This window comes from Eulemur rufifrons, chromosome 15 (genome assembly GCF_041146395.1).
Source record: "Eulemur rufifrons isolate Redbay chromosome 15, OSU_ERuf_1, whole genome shotgun sequence".
In the NCBI taxonomy this organism is placed as follows: Eukaryota; Metazoa; Chordata; class Mammalia; order Primates; family Lemuridae; genus Eulemur; species Eulemur rufifrons.
The window spans coordinates 6,056,606-6,071,677 of record NC_090997.1 but is presented as its reverse complement, the minus strand read 5'-3'; the positions used below and the strand labels follow the sequence as shown (position 1 = coordinate 6,071,677).

Genomic DNA, 15,072 nt, shown 5'->3' with positions numbered 1-15,072 from the left:
AATCAAAATTTTAAAATGAATTCTGATATATTATTAATAAAAAAAATGAATCCTCTATTAAAATGTTTAAATGCTAGGTTGCTTATCTAAAGGACACAGAAGAAAAAGAGGTAGGCATAAAGGGAAGATTTCCTGCAGGCTGAAAGCAGTCTAAAGGATCATGCCATCAAGGGTAGACAGCTGTCTGAGACAGAACCATGAGGACACTAAACCTATGTTGCTTTGAAAACTTTCTACCACTAGCCTGCCAAGGAGATCTATCCTTTACTACCTGTCACAGAATTAAAAAAAAAAAAAATTAACCATTACTGATTCATAGGTAGACAATAAAGGGGGAGGGTGAAGTGGGAAACTGTCTCCCAAAGGCCATTACTAAAGGTGATGGCTAATATTTACTGGTAGGCTCCAATTTCAGTACTTTCAAGATATTATCCTGCTGAATTCTCACAACAACCTTATGAGGTATACACCATTATTATCATTTCATAGTTAAGGAAACTGAGACACAGATGTTACAAACTTGCTCAGCCAAGCACAGTGGCTTACACCTGTAATCCTGGCACTTTGGGAGGCCAGGAGTTCAAGACCAGCCTGAGCAAGAGTGAGACTGTGTCTTTACAAAAAATAGAAAAAAATTAGCCAGGTGTGGTGGCGCATACCTGTTGTCCCAGTTACTCAGGAGGCTGAGGCAGGAGGATCGTTTGAGGCTAGGAGTTTGAGCTTATAGTGAGCTATGATGAGGCCACTGCATTTCAGCCTGGGCAACAGAGCAAGATCCTGCCTGATGAAGAAAGGAAAGGAAAGGGAAGGGAAGGGGAGGGGGAAAGGAGAGGGGAGAGGGTACAGGGAAGAGGAGGGAGGTGGGAGGATAGAGGGGGGAGGAAGGAAACTTGCTCAAAGTTACACAGCTGGAAGTAAAGGAGCTAAGATCTAAACCCAGAAAGTCTGATCCCAGAGTATGTGCTCTTAACCAGTGGGCTTATATTGTCTGTCTCTCTCTGCTACTTTGTGTATCTATGGAGACATGAGTGTCTGTGACTGACTGAATGATAGCTGGAGATACAGATAACAAGAAGAGGAAGGGGAGGGAGAACAGAGAATAATATCAGGACAGCATCTGCTCCAGAGGGAAAATCGAAGATGGGACTCTGAGATATGTACCTGAGGAAAGGGGGAATCATAAATTTTCCCTAATTCTCTTAACTTGGACTGTAATATATATGCCAGATTTCTAAGAAACAGATAAAAGGTGAATGAAAGGACAAAGGAGAAATGCTAGGTACTAAACAAACTTAAAATCCAGGGATAGAGAGTAATAAAATGAGCTAAGTATAGGGAGACTGACCTCAGTATCAATCCAGTAATATTCAGGGAGAAACAAACAGCTTTACCTAAGAGAGGTTTTCCAGTTCACAAGGAAAGTACATTCACTCTAGCATAAGACAGAATACACGGATAGATAGCATGAACATCACAGTTACCGTAAAAGTATACCCCAAACTATAAGCAAGTGAACTGACATTGTGGCTTATAAACTCAATGAGTTTGTTTAGGTGAGGGGCTAAAACCATGTTTAGATCTCTAAGCATGACAGAACAGAAGTATATCTAAAAGCCCAACCAAAGCCATTCAAAAGTTAGTCAGCTGAATTCTATAAAAATCCCCCAAAGTAATTGTAGACACATAATTTAACATTCCTTCTCACCTAAACATGTTCCCCAAGTGGAACTGATGAGAGTTCTAACAAATCAGATTTTGATGACATTATTATTAAACTATGAGACAAGCATACAGCAGATAGGAAAGGGGTTATGATAAACCATAAACTAGACAGTGAGTCTCGGAGTAAAGTAAGGTTTGGCTGCGATCAAGGATAAAGTTGTGCCGGAAAAAAAGGTACATGACAGGGTGACCTTATCACTTCTTGCTTTTACCAGTTGCTGTTAAACACCAAACATAACAAGAGTCAGCAGTTACATCATTACAAAGACCAAACATAGCCTTTTTAATACATAAAACAAATGTAACGGCAAGATGCCCTTGATTTATAAATGGGTATCTTGTGCTCATTAAGTGTTTGTACAAGTAGACTAAACGTGTCATTGGGATCTGGAGCTTCTCATGAGTATGCTTGGGTCTCAGAAGTGCTGTGAGAAGATTAATGTAACAAGGGACTCACTGCAAAAAGAGGACAGATGAAAGATTTAAAGTGTTTTTCAGCTTATGAGGAATTTTTCCAGCTCACAAAAGTAAACTGAAGCCACTTTCCTGGCAAGGCAAGCTACTCAGCAAAAAGAAAGACCGCATAATGCACATCCGAACTATCAAAGCAAGTAACTGGGAGCCTTCCCTAGAGATAAGTAAAGGTAGTATACATCCATGGACACTGGAATACAAATAAGAAACAAGAATCCAAAACTTTTTAAAGGATACGGTCTGTACCAGGAAACAATGTTCTTCCAGTCAACAGCTCCGCCATTATGCATCCCACTGACCAAATATCAACTGGCAAAATTAAAGAGAAATAAAAGTACATGGAATGTCACTATTATTGTACTTGGCCACAAATGGAACCATAACAAGGGGTGACATAGTCAAATGAGTATTTAAGTCATCTGCAGCTCAACAATCACACTCATTTTTATAAAAATAAGTAAGCCCTTCAACCCCCTAAAAGGCTGTTCATAGGTGGGATAAGTCAAAACACAAATTAAGAAAAATAAGCTGTTCAAAAAGGGGCAAAAGTTTCCTATTGGTAGAATGGTGGATTATATCCCAAGTAATATTGAGGGGTTAAGATTATGAATCCATTGTCTTCAGGTAGAAGTACTCAGAGAGTATGTTGAAAATCTAAATAAAAATACAACTGCTAAATCACAAAGTTTGAAAGCTGTGTATAAAAATTCCACTTACCCATCTGAGCAAGAGAAATATTTTCTATCTGTAGGCTCTAAAAGGATCATTGAGGGAAGAAAAGATATTTCCTCCCGCTCCCACCATGTCTACTTCTGAGAATCCCAAATACATCCAGCATGGTATTAATAAGGTCCTAAATAGCCAAAGCAAGCAATACCTGTCTGGTTGTAATGCATCCAGTTCAGCATGATCTCAGGTGCCCTGTACCACCTAGTGGCCACGTAGCCTGTCATTTCATCATCTGTATGCCGAGCCAGTCCAAAGTCCAGGATCTAAGGGAGACAAATCAGGCACTGGAACAAACTGCTAAGACTTAGAAAGCGGGCAGGAAAAAAGCTCTGTTGCCTTAAAAAGGAGAACAATATAGTACTTTTTCATAAACAGATTTCCTGGTCCATGCATAGAATACATGGTAAACACACAACAAGAACTTTAAAACTACAAAAAGCAAAACAAAAAAGCCCCTCCTAGGTAGAGCAATGAAAACTATGTCCACACAAAGGCTTGCACATGAATATTTATAGCAGCTTTACATAGCCTCAAACCCGAACTGAAGCAAATGTCCATCAACAGATAAACAAATTCTGGTATGTTCATAAAAGGAAATACTACTACTCAGCAATAAAAAGGAAGAAACTATTGATACACAATACAAATGAAAAACATTATACTAAACAAAAGCCAGACACAAAAAATATACATTGTATGATTCCATTTATATGAAACTCCAGAAGAGAGAAATCTAATCTAGAGTGTCAGAAGCAGACTGGCAGTTCCCTGGAGTCAGAATTAGGGGTGGAGGGGTAGGGATTGACTAGGAACGGGCACAGGGAACTGCCTGAAGTGAAGGAAATGTTCTCTATCATAAATGTGGTGGTTACATAGATGTACATTATGTTTTTTTTTTTAAGTTGAGTAAAAAGAATGAAATTAAACAAAAAAAGTTCCAGAGCTGCTTGCTCTTTATAGACAATTAGTTCACTTATCTTTTATTTGAATTGAGTGAGCGGTTCCATCATGTAATGGTGAGCACTCTGGACTCTAAATTATTTTGAGTGAGTTGGTTTCTGCCATTTTTCCTCTTAAGAATCTATTTAATCTACTAATTACCTCTTCAGGATTGCTTACTTGATATTCAGACTATGATTTTCTTTTTATTGTGATTAATATATTAATTTTCTAATTTTATTTTTAAATGAAAACAAGACAATTGATGCCACTTTCAGTGTCACTCATCTTACTCAGAAATGGCTTAAATTTCAAAGTCTGATATTCCTAAGGACAACATGAATTTTCAGAAAAAAAGTCATAGCTTATAAATATAAATCTATTCCCTATAAAAGTTTGGCTGGTTAGTCAAACATGTAATCTCAGGGTGAAGCAAACAATTACTACTGTCTCTTCATTTTACCTTCAGCTCGCAGTCTTCGTTCACAGCTAGATTACTAGGTTTTAGGTCCTAGGAAGCAAACACAGAGAGGACAGGATCAACCTTACGATGCATGATAATTCTCTCCCTACAGTTAATAATGAGGATCCAGATATAATAGTAAGACTTCACCCAGTCAGCAACAATCTCCATCCTATACGCAGTATCTAGTCCAAAATTAGCCTTAAATAGGAATAAACTATACATCTTCTTTCTTTAATCAGTCTAAATATACAACAAAGTTGCAATCAATCAATATTTCAGTGGCTAAAGTCTACATTATCAGGATCTTGGCTAAATGCCATTCTTCCACCTCCCTGCCGTTTCCCCAAAATAATTTAACCAAAGTCATGATACACATACCCTGTGGATTATGTCAGCTGAATGTATATACTGTGAAAGAGAAAAAAGCCAGTTAAATGAAAGTTGTCTCCAACCTCCCACTGTCATATTATACATTTGTTGCATATTTTCATCAACCAGTAAGAACTGCTAGTGTTAACAGTGGGAATAGAAATCAGAACAAGTAACTGTCGGGATTCTGCACATCTATCATAACTATAATTTCCACAGCCACTGACTCCCCTCACTTGAGATTTGAATCTATTTTCTTGTTGGCGTTCTGGAGCTCAGTAAGGACTCAAAGCTGCTAAACATCTAAGATGATTTAATTTTAAAACACTGTTTATCTGCTCCTCCCACAAATAAATTAGCCTTCCTTAAGGATTTTTTAAAAATTTCAACATCACACTGAACAGGTTTCAGATTATATCAGAAATTACTAATTTTTAGATGTAATAATGAAGAGTCCTCATCTCTCAAATTTGCATATTAACGCATCTATGGGCAGTATGATATGATGCCTAGACTTGCTTTAAAATAATGCAGGGCTTGGGAAATACAAAAGAAACATGATTGGCCACATGCTGGTAATTGTGGTCACTAAGTAAACATGATGGTTTATTATACTATGGTCTTTACCTGTGATTTTGTGAGTGTTTGAATTTTCTGTAAGTTGTTTGCTTGTTTGTTCTAAGTCCTTTTAAAAGGGGGGGAGGGGGGAGGGAGAATTCATTTCTCAAAATATTAGTGGTATTGTCTGTACCTTTAGACCTCGGAGAATTTGGTAGATAAGGAACTGAACATGGTCATCTGTAAGCTTCTGACATTTCACAATGTTGTTCAGATCTGCCCCCATGAGATGGGTCACCAGATACCTAGAAATTAATGAAAAGTTATTCAATAGTTCAGAACCCCTAAAAAACCTCTTATCTTCATAAGACTTTTAAAGTTTTTAAAGGAAAGGCCACCTAGTAAATACCACAATGATGGCTAAAAGCTCAACTACTCATTTGTGGGGCTGGGGGCACCTCATTTTCAATGTTATCCTAACTTTACTACCTGCCATCTGTTCTAAAAATTTCTACACTCATTCCTACTTGATATATCTTTTCTCAGGTTCTCTAAAGAAAAAAGAAAACAAAAAAGCAAAGATGGAGATTAGAAAGACATATGTGTCATTATTAGTTTTCTTAAAAATGTTATTCTTGCATGGGAAATATACAGCATAACTTAGTGCATGGCCATAATAAAGTATGTTGTATTTTTAATTCCATCATTGTATTTTCACCTCATTATTAATATAAACCTTCCACATTGTAGGTTCTAAAATACAAGTATCTTTAGATTTTCAAACTGTAATTCTTCATTTTTAAGAATGACTGGTAAAACGATATTGTTCATTGACAATATTCCTGCATTTACCTTAAAGAAAGGAGGAACATGTTTTATCTCTACACAAGATGAGGCATTCCAGAACTTCTCCTCATGGGTGTGGTGCTGGCTATTAATCCCATCCTTACATGCTAAGATTACGGGAGGATTACATTCCAGTCCAACAGGTTCAACACAGATATTCTAGATAGAATGCCTTAACCCACTCATTACTGTATACACAGCCATGGAAACATAAAAACTAGATGAGTATTAAAGACATTGAATTTTTTTAAACTAGGGTAGATTTTATCTACTAAGAATCATTCCCATTCTTGAGGTTGAGTATCAGTTAAGCTATAAAGAAAGCTGATTTAATTTCATTTCTATTTTTATTTTTTCATAAATTTGGGGGAAAGCAGGCCAGTAAATTTAGAGCTATTATTAAAGCACTATATGAATAAATGTGTGTGACTTTTCTTTACACACACACACACACACACACACACGAGCACGCCCACGCACACACACGCAAAGAGCCATCACACTATATTTGTTACTTTCTTTCCTCCAAGAGGAATTAAATTTTTTTCGTCTATCATAATTTCCATGTAAGGCTGCCATGGTCAGTTCTCAATTTCTGAAGACCAATACGACTTAGCCTCATTGTAACCTTTAAGTAAGCTTTTGGCACTTTGTATTTTTAAAACTTGCATGTTTGTGTTGCCTTGAGGAAAGGGTGGACTCTAAATGTAATTTAAAGAGTAAATTAGACTTTTCGTAAAGGTAGTTTGGATGTCAGAGATGTCCCAATGTCGATATAACATAATCAAAGGCAGGGAGTTCTTATTCTGCGCCATGCACTGCAGTAAGCCGTTCATTGTGTTCACGTCTCATATACTCTTCGCAACAACTCTGTAAGTTTCCCATTTCATTGATGAGGAAACAGACAGAACAAGGATAAGTAATCTGCTCAAGGTCAAAAAGGAGTAGTAATGTCAGGAGTTGAATCTAAAACTGTTTGATCTCAGAGACTAAGATCTTAATCACAGCACATATTGTGTCCAAAAACTCTTCCAGTTGACACAGAGTTTACATAAAGAGAATGACCTTTTTAAAAAAGTTTTATAAATGACACAATCATCAGGGAAGCATTATCTCTGATATTTTCCTTAAATTCTCAATATTGTACTTGCTATCAAAGTTAATCTTGAACTAATGAAGAATTTTTTTTGCTGTCAAGAGCATAACAATATCCTGTCCTCATCATAGTCACATTTTTAAACACCAAATTGGCACATAAGCTGAGGAAGAGAGAATCCAATTTCAGTATTTTAAGACTGCTTTGCAAATAATTATATTTTATGACACTGGATAATAAAAGAGTTATTCTTTCAACTTTTCTAAATAATTTTAAGGAGAAGAAGTAAATATAATTTGTCTTGAAATAAAGCCTAAAAGTCCTAATATGTCTGAGCTAGTTCACAAAGTCATTAGGCAATAGTACCAAAGAAATTATAGCAATTTCAAGTACAACTGTTGTTTTTTGTTTTTGTTTTTTTTTTTTGAGACAGAGTCTCACTCTGTTGCCCAGGCTAGAGTGAGTGCCGTGGTGTCAGTCTAGCTCACAGCAACCTCAAACTCCTGGGCTTTAAGCGATCCTACTGCCTCAGCCTCCCGAGTAGCTGGGACTACAGGCATGCGCCACCATGCCCGGCTAATTTTTTGTATATATATATTTTAGTTGTCCATATAATTTCTTTCTATTTTTAGTAGAGACGGGGGTCTCACTCTTGCTCAGGCTGGTCTCGAACTCCTGACCTCGAGCGATCCACCCGCCTCGGCCTCCCAGAGTGCTAGGATTACAGGCGTGAGCCACCGCGCCCGGCCTAACTGTTGTGTTTTAATGGTTACCAGTACCAAAGCAAGCATCATTAAAAATTATTGCCTGCTTATGGACGACACACCAACTTCTAAAAATAGTGAAAAGGATGGGGGTTGGGAACATAGATAAGCAAATTTTTTATAAGTCAATTCCCAAAGGGGCATTAATTGAGAGTCACAGAATTTCTACTGTGTTTCTGGGAAGCAATATTTAATTACATTTCAGTAAAGACACACCTAATATTGTCAATATACATAATGTCTAAAATAAGGTATTCTGACATGAGTACAGTTGGAAAGCTATCTAGTTCTCCCATCTTTAAAAAGAAATTAAGTCAGTCGGACTTTATTAGACTAAAGGCTGAAAAGATGATTTCATGGTCTGATACAAATCTCTTTCACTTTTCTTGTGAAGTTAAATTTAATCAAAATGTAAAGAGCATAAATCACATTTCTCAAAATAACTCTTGTAAATAAGATGTACAATACTGGCAAGAAGGCAGAACTCTGCAATAAGTGGTTTTCAGTACTCTAGACAGCGCCCCGTTCTAGAGCTTCATTTATTAAGAACTTCTTGGATAACACCCAATTGTCAAGATGCCCCCCCCAACTTCCTGCTTCTTAAAGCATAAGACAATCAGAAAGCACCTATGTAGAAAAAAAATTTCTTCTATACCTATAGATTAGCATCTCTACTACTATCAGCCCTATTCAAAGCAATTATCAAAAGGCAAAGAGTATTTCTTCCATATTTAAACAGGGTATTTAAAACAATCACAGGGATTGACGATTTGTAACCAATTTGTAACCACAAGCTTCTGCAGCTTATCCAGTGATCCTTGGGACGTATTACAGACTATTCTCAACACAGGAGACAGAGTGATTCTTTAAAAGTAAAAATCAGAGCATGTCACTCCTTTCCTCAAAAGGCTCCTTATTTCACTCAGAGTAAAATATAAAAATCCTTTCAATGGCCAATAAAGGCCTATATAATCCAGTGCCCTGTCCCCAATTATTGCTCTGACTTTATCGTCTTTATCGACTTTATCGTCTGACTTTAATCATCTACTACTCTCTCTCCCCTGCTCTTACTCAGCTCCACAATGGCCTCACCGCTCTCGTTCCAACACAGCATGCTGTCCTTCTGCCTCAGGACCTCGGCCCTGACTGTGCCTTCTGCCCGTAATGCTCCTCCTTTAGATATCCGTGGGTCTAATTCCTCTATTCCTTTCATTTTTGCTCAAAATTCATCTTCTCAATGAGGCCTACCCTTACCACTCCATTTAAAATTCCATCTTTCCCCTACCCTTGTACTCCTAATTCTTCTTCCCTGTTGTACCTTTTCTTTTTATCTCTAGCATTATTGCCTGCTAACATACTATATAGTTTCCTTTTTTGTATGTTCATTGTTTATTGTTATCTACCTGTACAGTGTTCATGGAAGACAGTGTTATTTTTTAGTTCCCTGTAGTATTTAAAGTACCTAGAACAGTGTGTGACAGATAGTGGGCACTCAATGCTGAATTGAACTGAATGACTCAGGACAACTCATGAAGCACTACTAGTAAGACAAGGCAAGGGCGCACTGTATTGAAATATGCATGCCAAAGATCTTACCTAGTAAGCAGACCAGATTGTTCTAATGTAAGGGGTAGAAGAAGGATTCAGTAGCCAAGCAGGCAGCTTAGCAAGCTTATTTCACAATAAACTATTCTCACTTGAAGCAAAGATTACTAAAAGGTGCCCTCAGCATTATTTGTATCAACCAAACTGGCCTCAGCACTTTACCATATGGTCTACATTACAGGATGAAAACAAACAGTCAAGAGAGAGAGCACAGAACATGCTACCAAACAACTCATCGACCAGTTATAAACAGCAATAGTACAAGGTCATTCTACCACGCCATCAACAAATATTTATTGTTGGGCACTGGGGACGCTGTGGAAAAGACAGATGCAGCACTTAGATGAGAGCAAGGCATAGGTGAATATATAATCACAACAGAGCATGATCAGAAGGGGACACCAGGGTGCTGGAGAACACACAGGGTAGGCCCCAGCACAGACTTAAGAAGGAATGAATTAGGGATAGATAGCTTAAAGCAGCAGTCCCCAACCTTTTTGGCACCAGGGACCGGTTCATGGAAGACGATTTTTCCACAGACTGGGGATAGGGGAATGGGGTGTCATGGGGTGGGGGTGGGGAGCTCAGGTGGTGATGCATGGGCCGCAGCCTGGGGGTTGGGGACCGCAGGCTTAAAGCATTCAAACTCTAAGCTAGGCCTTGAAGCTTCTTTACCTTTTCTAATCAGATGATCTGAGAAAAAGGTGGCATCTTATCATGTCAGACAAAAATTAAATGGTATTTTCTTAAATGATGTGTAATGTACTTAGATTTCAAATGTGAGTCTGTGAAGACATCTACAAGGAGCTTCACCACCCACCCATCCCCATTTCAGCAGACCTCTCTGATAAGAAAATAAATTATAAACATAAATGTTAATACAGTTAACTCATTCATCTTTCTCCAAGACCGTGTCTCTTCCCGTATTCCCTATCTTGAGCACTCATCCTAGTTTCAAAGAACAGAAATACTTCTGTAAGCCCAGACAACTGGGCTGGGTATTTCTTTCAGTGATGGTGGAAGGCATATTTCCAAGCAGATGATGTTTATTAACTAAATTAGGAAAACAACCCTACACATACACACATCAAAAAACCAAAATTCATTAATGTACTATTTTTATCCACATATAAAAGAAGAATCAATGGTTATCTATCCATTTAACACTTTCCATTCCATATAAACCTCTTTTCTATACTCTTTATACATTTTCTTCATTATTTGACCATCTGGAATAAATAACCTCCACATCCCATCCCTATCTGTTTCTTTGGACACCGTTACTACCTTCTTTAGAGGCTTTCCTCCACTAAGCTTCTCCAATATTCTGAGTTCACTCAGCACCCTATATGTTGTCTAGACATTATAGATTTGACTCAGTTCTTTAGTTATTTTGGGTAAGCATTTATGTTTTCTCTCTTTAATAAGACCATATGCAACTGGAAGACAGAGGCAGGCCTTTAGCTTTGGCATCTTACATAGAACCTAACACAGTATTTACTCAGTAAGAAGGATTAGCAGACTTTCAAATAATAATCATAGCCTTGGATCAAGAAAAATGTGATGAGAAACAGATTTAGAGTCGGAATACCTGGGAGAAGGCCGGGCTCGGTGGCTCACGCCTGTAATCCTAGCATTCTGGGAGGCCGAGGCAGGTGGATTGCTCAAGGTCAGGAGTTCGAGACCAGCCTGAGCAAGAGTGAGACCTCGTCTCTACTAAAAATAGAAAGAAATTATCTGGCCAACTAAAAATATATATAGAAAAATTAGCCGGGCATGGTGGTGCATGCCTGTAGTTCCAGCTACTGGGGAGGCTGAGGCAGTAGGATCGCTTGAGCCCAGGAGTCTGAGGTTGCTGTGAGCTAAGCTGATGCCACGGCACTCACTATAGCCCGGAAAACAGAGTGAGACTCTGTCTCAAAAAAAAAAAAAAAAACAAAACCTGAGAGAGATGCAATTTCACGTGTGATATTATACAATTAAGTTCACCTCTCTCTACTTCAGTTTCCTCATCTGAATATTAGAGATAATAATATCTATTCCACAGGGTTGTTGTGTTAAATGAGAAAATTTATGTGAAAGTCCTTTGTACATTGTAAAATGCTACCGAAAAAAGAAATAGTTAGTATTATAGAGCTGGCTACCCACATGTTTTTTTTTAGTTTCAATCACATGCATAAGGCCATATTTTTAAACAAAGGATGTGGTCGTAACGTTGGCAAGAATTCAAACCAAAAGAAAATTAAAGTCAGATATTAATGAGAAGCATCATTACATAAATTTAAGTTCCTGGAAAAGTCTTAAATTCTTTTCAGATTTTCAACCAGTATGCTCATCTAAAACATTGCCTAAAGTGTAAGGATCCAGGAGAAAAACTGCCTCTGATAAAACAAAATCTTTTCCTCATACATTATGGAATGTGTTTGGGTGGGGAGAAAGGGGAAGACAGTTGTAAATATGTCCATCCCACATAAAAGTAAAACCTTTCATCCTTTTTCCAATCCCACCTCAGTGTCCAATACCCTTTGAACTCTTCTCTCGGGCAACCACCTATTAAGGCTTAGCTTCTAAAGTCCCAAATGACCTAGTCCCTTCCCATTCCAGCTTCATCCTTTGCCATACACACCTCTATTCGTACCAACCACACCACCTCTGCCCTCAGTTCTCTCTCAGCCCCTGGCTGAACCTGCATTTTCTCCACTTTCCCAACTCACACTCATCCTTCAAGCGCCGAGTGTACACATCTCTTTTTATGCAAAGCCTTCTCTGAAGACACCCCACGTCTGGGTTAGGTGGCCATTCTATGTGGTATTTTAGCACTATGTACCTGCCCTATCATGGCAATTCTTATGTTCACCTGTTTAACAAACAATTGACTCCATGTTACTGTCCTAAGTACTAACAACTTAGCAAAGAAGACGACAAACTTTGTGCTATAAGAGAGCTTACAAATAAAGGGAGAAGACAGACAATAACAAATACATGATGGTAAAATTTGCTAAGAACAAAGCAGGGTAAGGAGCAGACAGTGACAGTGGGGGATACTATTTCCCTTATGGTGCTAGAGGAAAAAGAGCTTCTGATGAGAAAAGCCTTGAGTGGAGTCCTGAAGGAAATGAAGAAGCCAGTCATGTGGGTACGTGGGGAAAGTGTTCCAGGTCAATCATCAGAAACCAGGGCAAAGGTCACATTGGGAAAGCGGCTGTTTGTATTCAAGGAAGAACAAGGGGCCAGAGCAATGGACTGGGATAGAGAGTGTGAAAAGAGGGCTGGGTGAGGCTAGACGAGAGAGTGCACGGGACCAAATCACGCAGGACCTCTCAGATCTTACCATGCTGTATTTTGTTTGATCATTTAAATTGTTCTTCTCTCCCATTAAGAGTCTCAACTCAACAATCAGGGATCATGTTTATCGTATTTATTGTTGTATTCCTCAGAGACTTAGTACTGTGCCTAGCATAGGGTGGAGATTCATTTTATTGAACAAAGTCAGGTTAAAAGTAAATCCAGAAATTCTCTTTACCAATGCAGTGTCTTCAGCTCCTTTTACATTGAAATAAAAGGTGAAACTTAGTTAAACAATCACTGTTAGTAAATGGAAAGCTGAGCTAGCTGATCATTTGCCCATTGGCTTTCATTAAAACAAAGGCTGCTGACTGACCCTGTTGTAGGTCTCCCACTAGATCACAGTAGAATCCAAAACCCCACTTCCATTTCCATCTTCAAGAATGAAGCAGAGTTAAGTAATTCAGTGTAAGAAACCCAGGATGGGAAGTTGTAAAATAAAGGAAAAAGTGTCAGAAGACTAATTTCCACTTAACCCATAACAATTCAGTTTCCTGAAATTTGAGGAAATAGTTCCCAGGAAGGGTTCAAAAATTCTTCATTGCCCACAAAGCTTGATCAGAGAACCACTATAGTTAAGAAAAGGCAATACCAGAGCAGCACTAAGTTGCAGCTTGCTCTGGGGTTAGGTTCAAATACTGGCTATTTGAGATTTTTGCATTTCTATTTGTAACTAAATGTTTGCAGCATACATAGGCACACATATGAAACATACTTACCATTGTGTTACAATTGCCTACAGTATTCAATACAGTAACCTGCTGTACAGGTTTGTAGCTTAGGAGCAATAGGCTGTATCACGTGGCCTAGGTATGTAGTAGGATATACCACTTAGGTTTGTGGAAGTACACTCTATGATATTAGCACAATGACAAAATTGCCTACTGAAACATTTCTCAGAAGGTATCCCGGTCATTAAGCAATGCATGACTGTAAATAAAAAGTGTTAAATGAAACACAAAGGCACATGGCTTGTAGACAGCTGCCTTAAAATACATTAATTAATTGCACAAGTATGCATAACACAAGATTAAATGTCCTTTGTAAATCTGAAAAACTCTATAGAGATTTTGCTAATTACCATGAAAAATTCATGTTCAAAATTACAGCATGCTCTAATCGTGGCAGCCTATAAAAAAACCACCCTAGCCTTCACCACGTTTGGTTTGGCCAGAAGAACGGGTTTTTTGTTTTGTTTTAATGTGAATTTGAATGCTTTTAGGAGGTGCAGATATGTTTTACCACAGACTCCGCCACTCCCAGTTGTATAACACTGAACTTCATTTATGCTACGTGTGTGACTCTGCAGGTATTTAAATTTGCAAACCCTGCAATTGCAGGGGAAGATGTTAGTCTCTCACGCATATTCCAAAATGAATTTGGAAAACACTGAAATAACTATAGTCCTGAACACGTGCTGATTTTTTCAGTAACACAAACATCACAAAAAAGTAAACAATGAAACATTTTCCTAAGGGCAAACTTAGGTTCATCACTCTATTTACTGAGACTTTCTGTGAAGTCAACTACCTCAATTTTCATCATTTTACAGGAAGTTGACTTGGCCTACAGTGGTAAAGTGACTTATCCAAGGTCATACAACCAATCGATAACTTGGATACAAAAGTGTCTTGGATTTGTTTCCCCCAACCAGATTGTGATTTCATCAAAGAGAAGGCTGGTGTTTCTAATTATTCTGAGCCTGTTCTAATACTCTGCTGGGTGTTCTGTACTCAGTAAGTATTCAACAAATAGTACTGAGATTGGCTTCCAAGAGATGAACTCAGTTCTTATTTATTAAAAATTGAACCAGCTAGAGTTAAGTAGAAAGAACAGATTCCTGCTCAACAGCCACCGTATTTGCAGAATGAAAGAAGGAGTGCATGAAGAAATAAATGCAACGTTAGTTCTGTGGGTAGACTTGTCGTGGGTGAGTCCTCACATGAATGAAGGAGCCAAAGGCACTACAATCAATAACACTTGACCTCTTAAACAGACACTAGCCTTCATTAAGGCCTTTTTCACATAGGAAAAATAGGTTTGTAATCTAGTTCCAGAACTCCCAAGTAAGCCAAAATATAGCATTTGCCCAAGTTGGCAAATTAATTCCTCTGTTAAATAAATCCATCTTCATTATACCTAAAGTTTTGGGATATAGC

At 38.1% G+C, this 15,072-nt stretch overlaps 1 protein-coding gene across 3 annotated transcripts in view; it reads right to left on the bottom strand.

The window, feature by feature from the left end:
* The window catches only part of MAPK14 (mitogen-activated protein kinase 14), a 75,797-nt gene that overhangs the window by 23,911 nt on the left and 36,814 nt on the right, over positions 1-15,072 (bottom strand). For all 3 annotated transcript variants that reach the window (XM_069488396.1, XM_069488395.1, XM_069488394.1), the window contains exons 4-8: positions 5,451-5,562; positions 4,709-4,738; positions 4,328-4,375; positions 3,074-3,188; positions 2,434-2,505 (exon numbers count right to left, since the gene is read on the bottom strand). In XM_069488396.1, the coding sequence (XP_069344497.1) occupies positions 2,434-2,505; positions 3,074-3,188; positions 4,328-4,375; positions 4,709-4,738; positions 5,451-5,562 (377 nt within the window). The remainder of the gene's footprint in view (positions 1-2,433; positions 2,506-3,073; positions 3,189-4,327; positions 4,376-4,708; positions 4,739-5,450; positions 5,563-15,072) is intronic.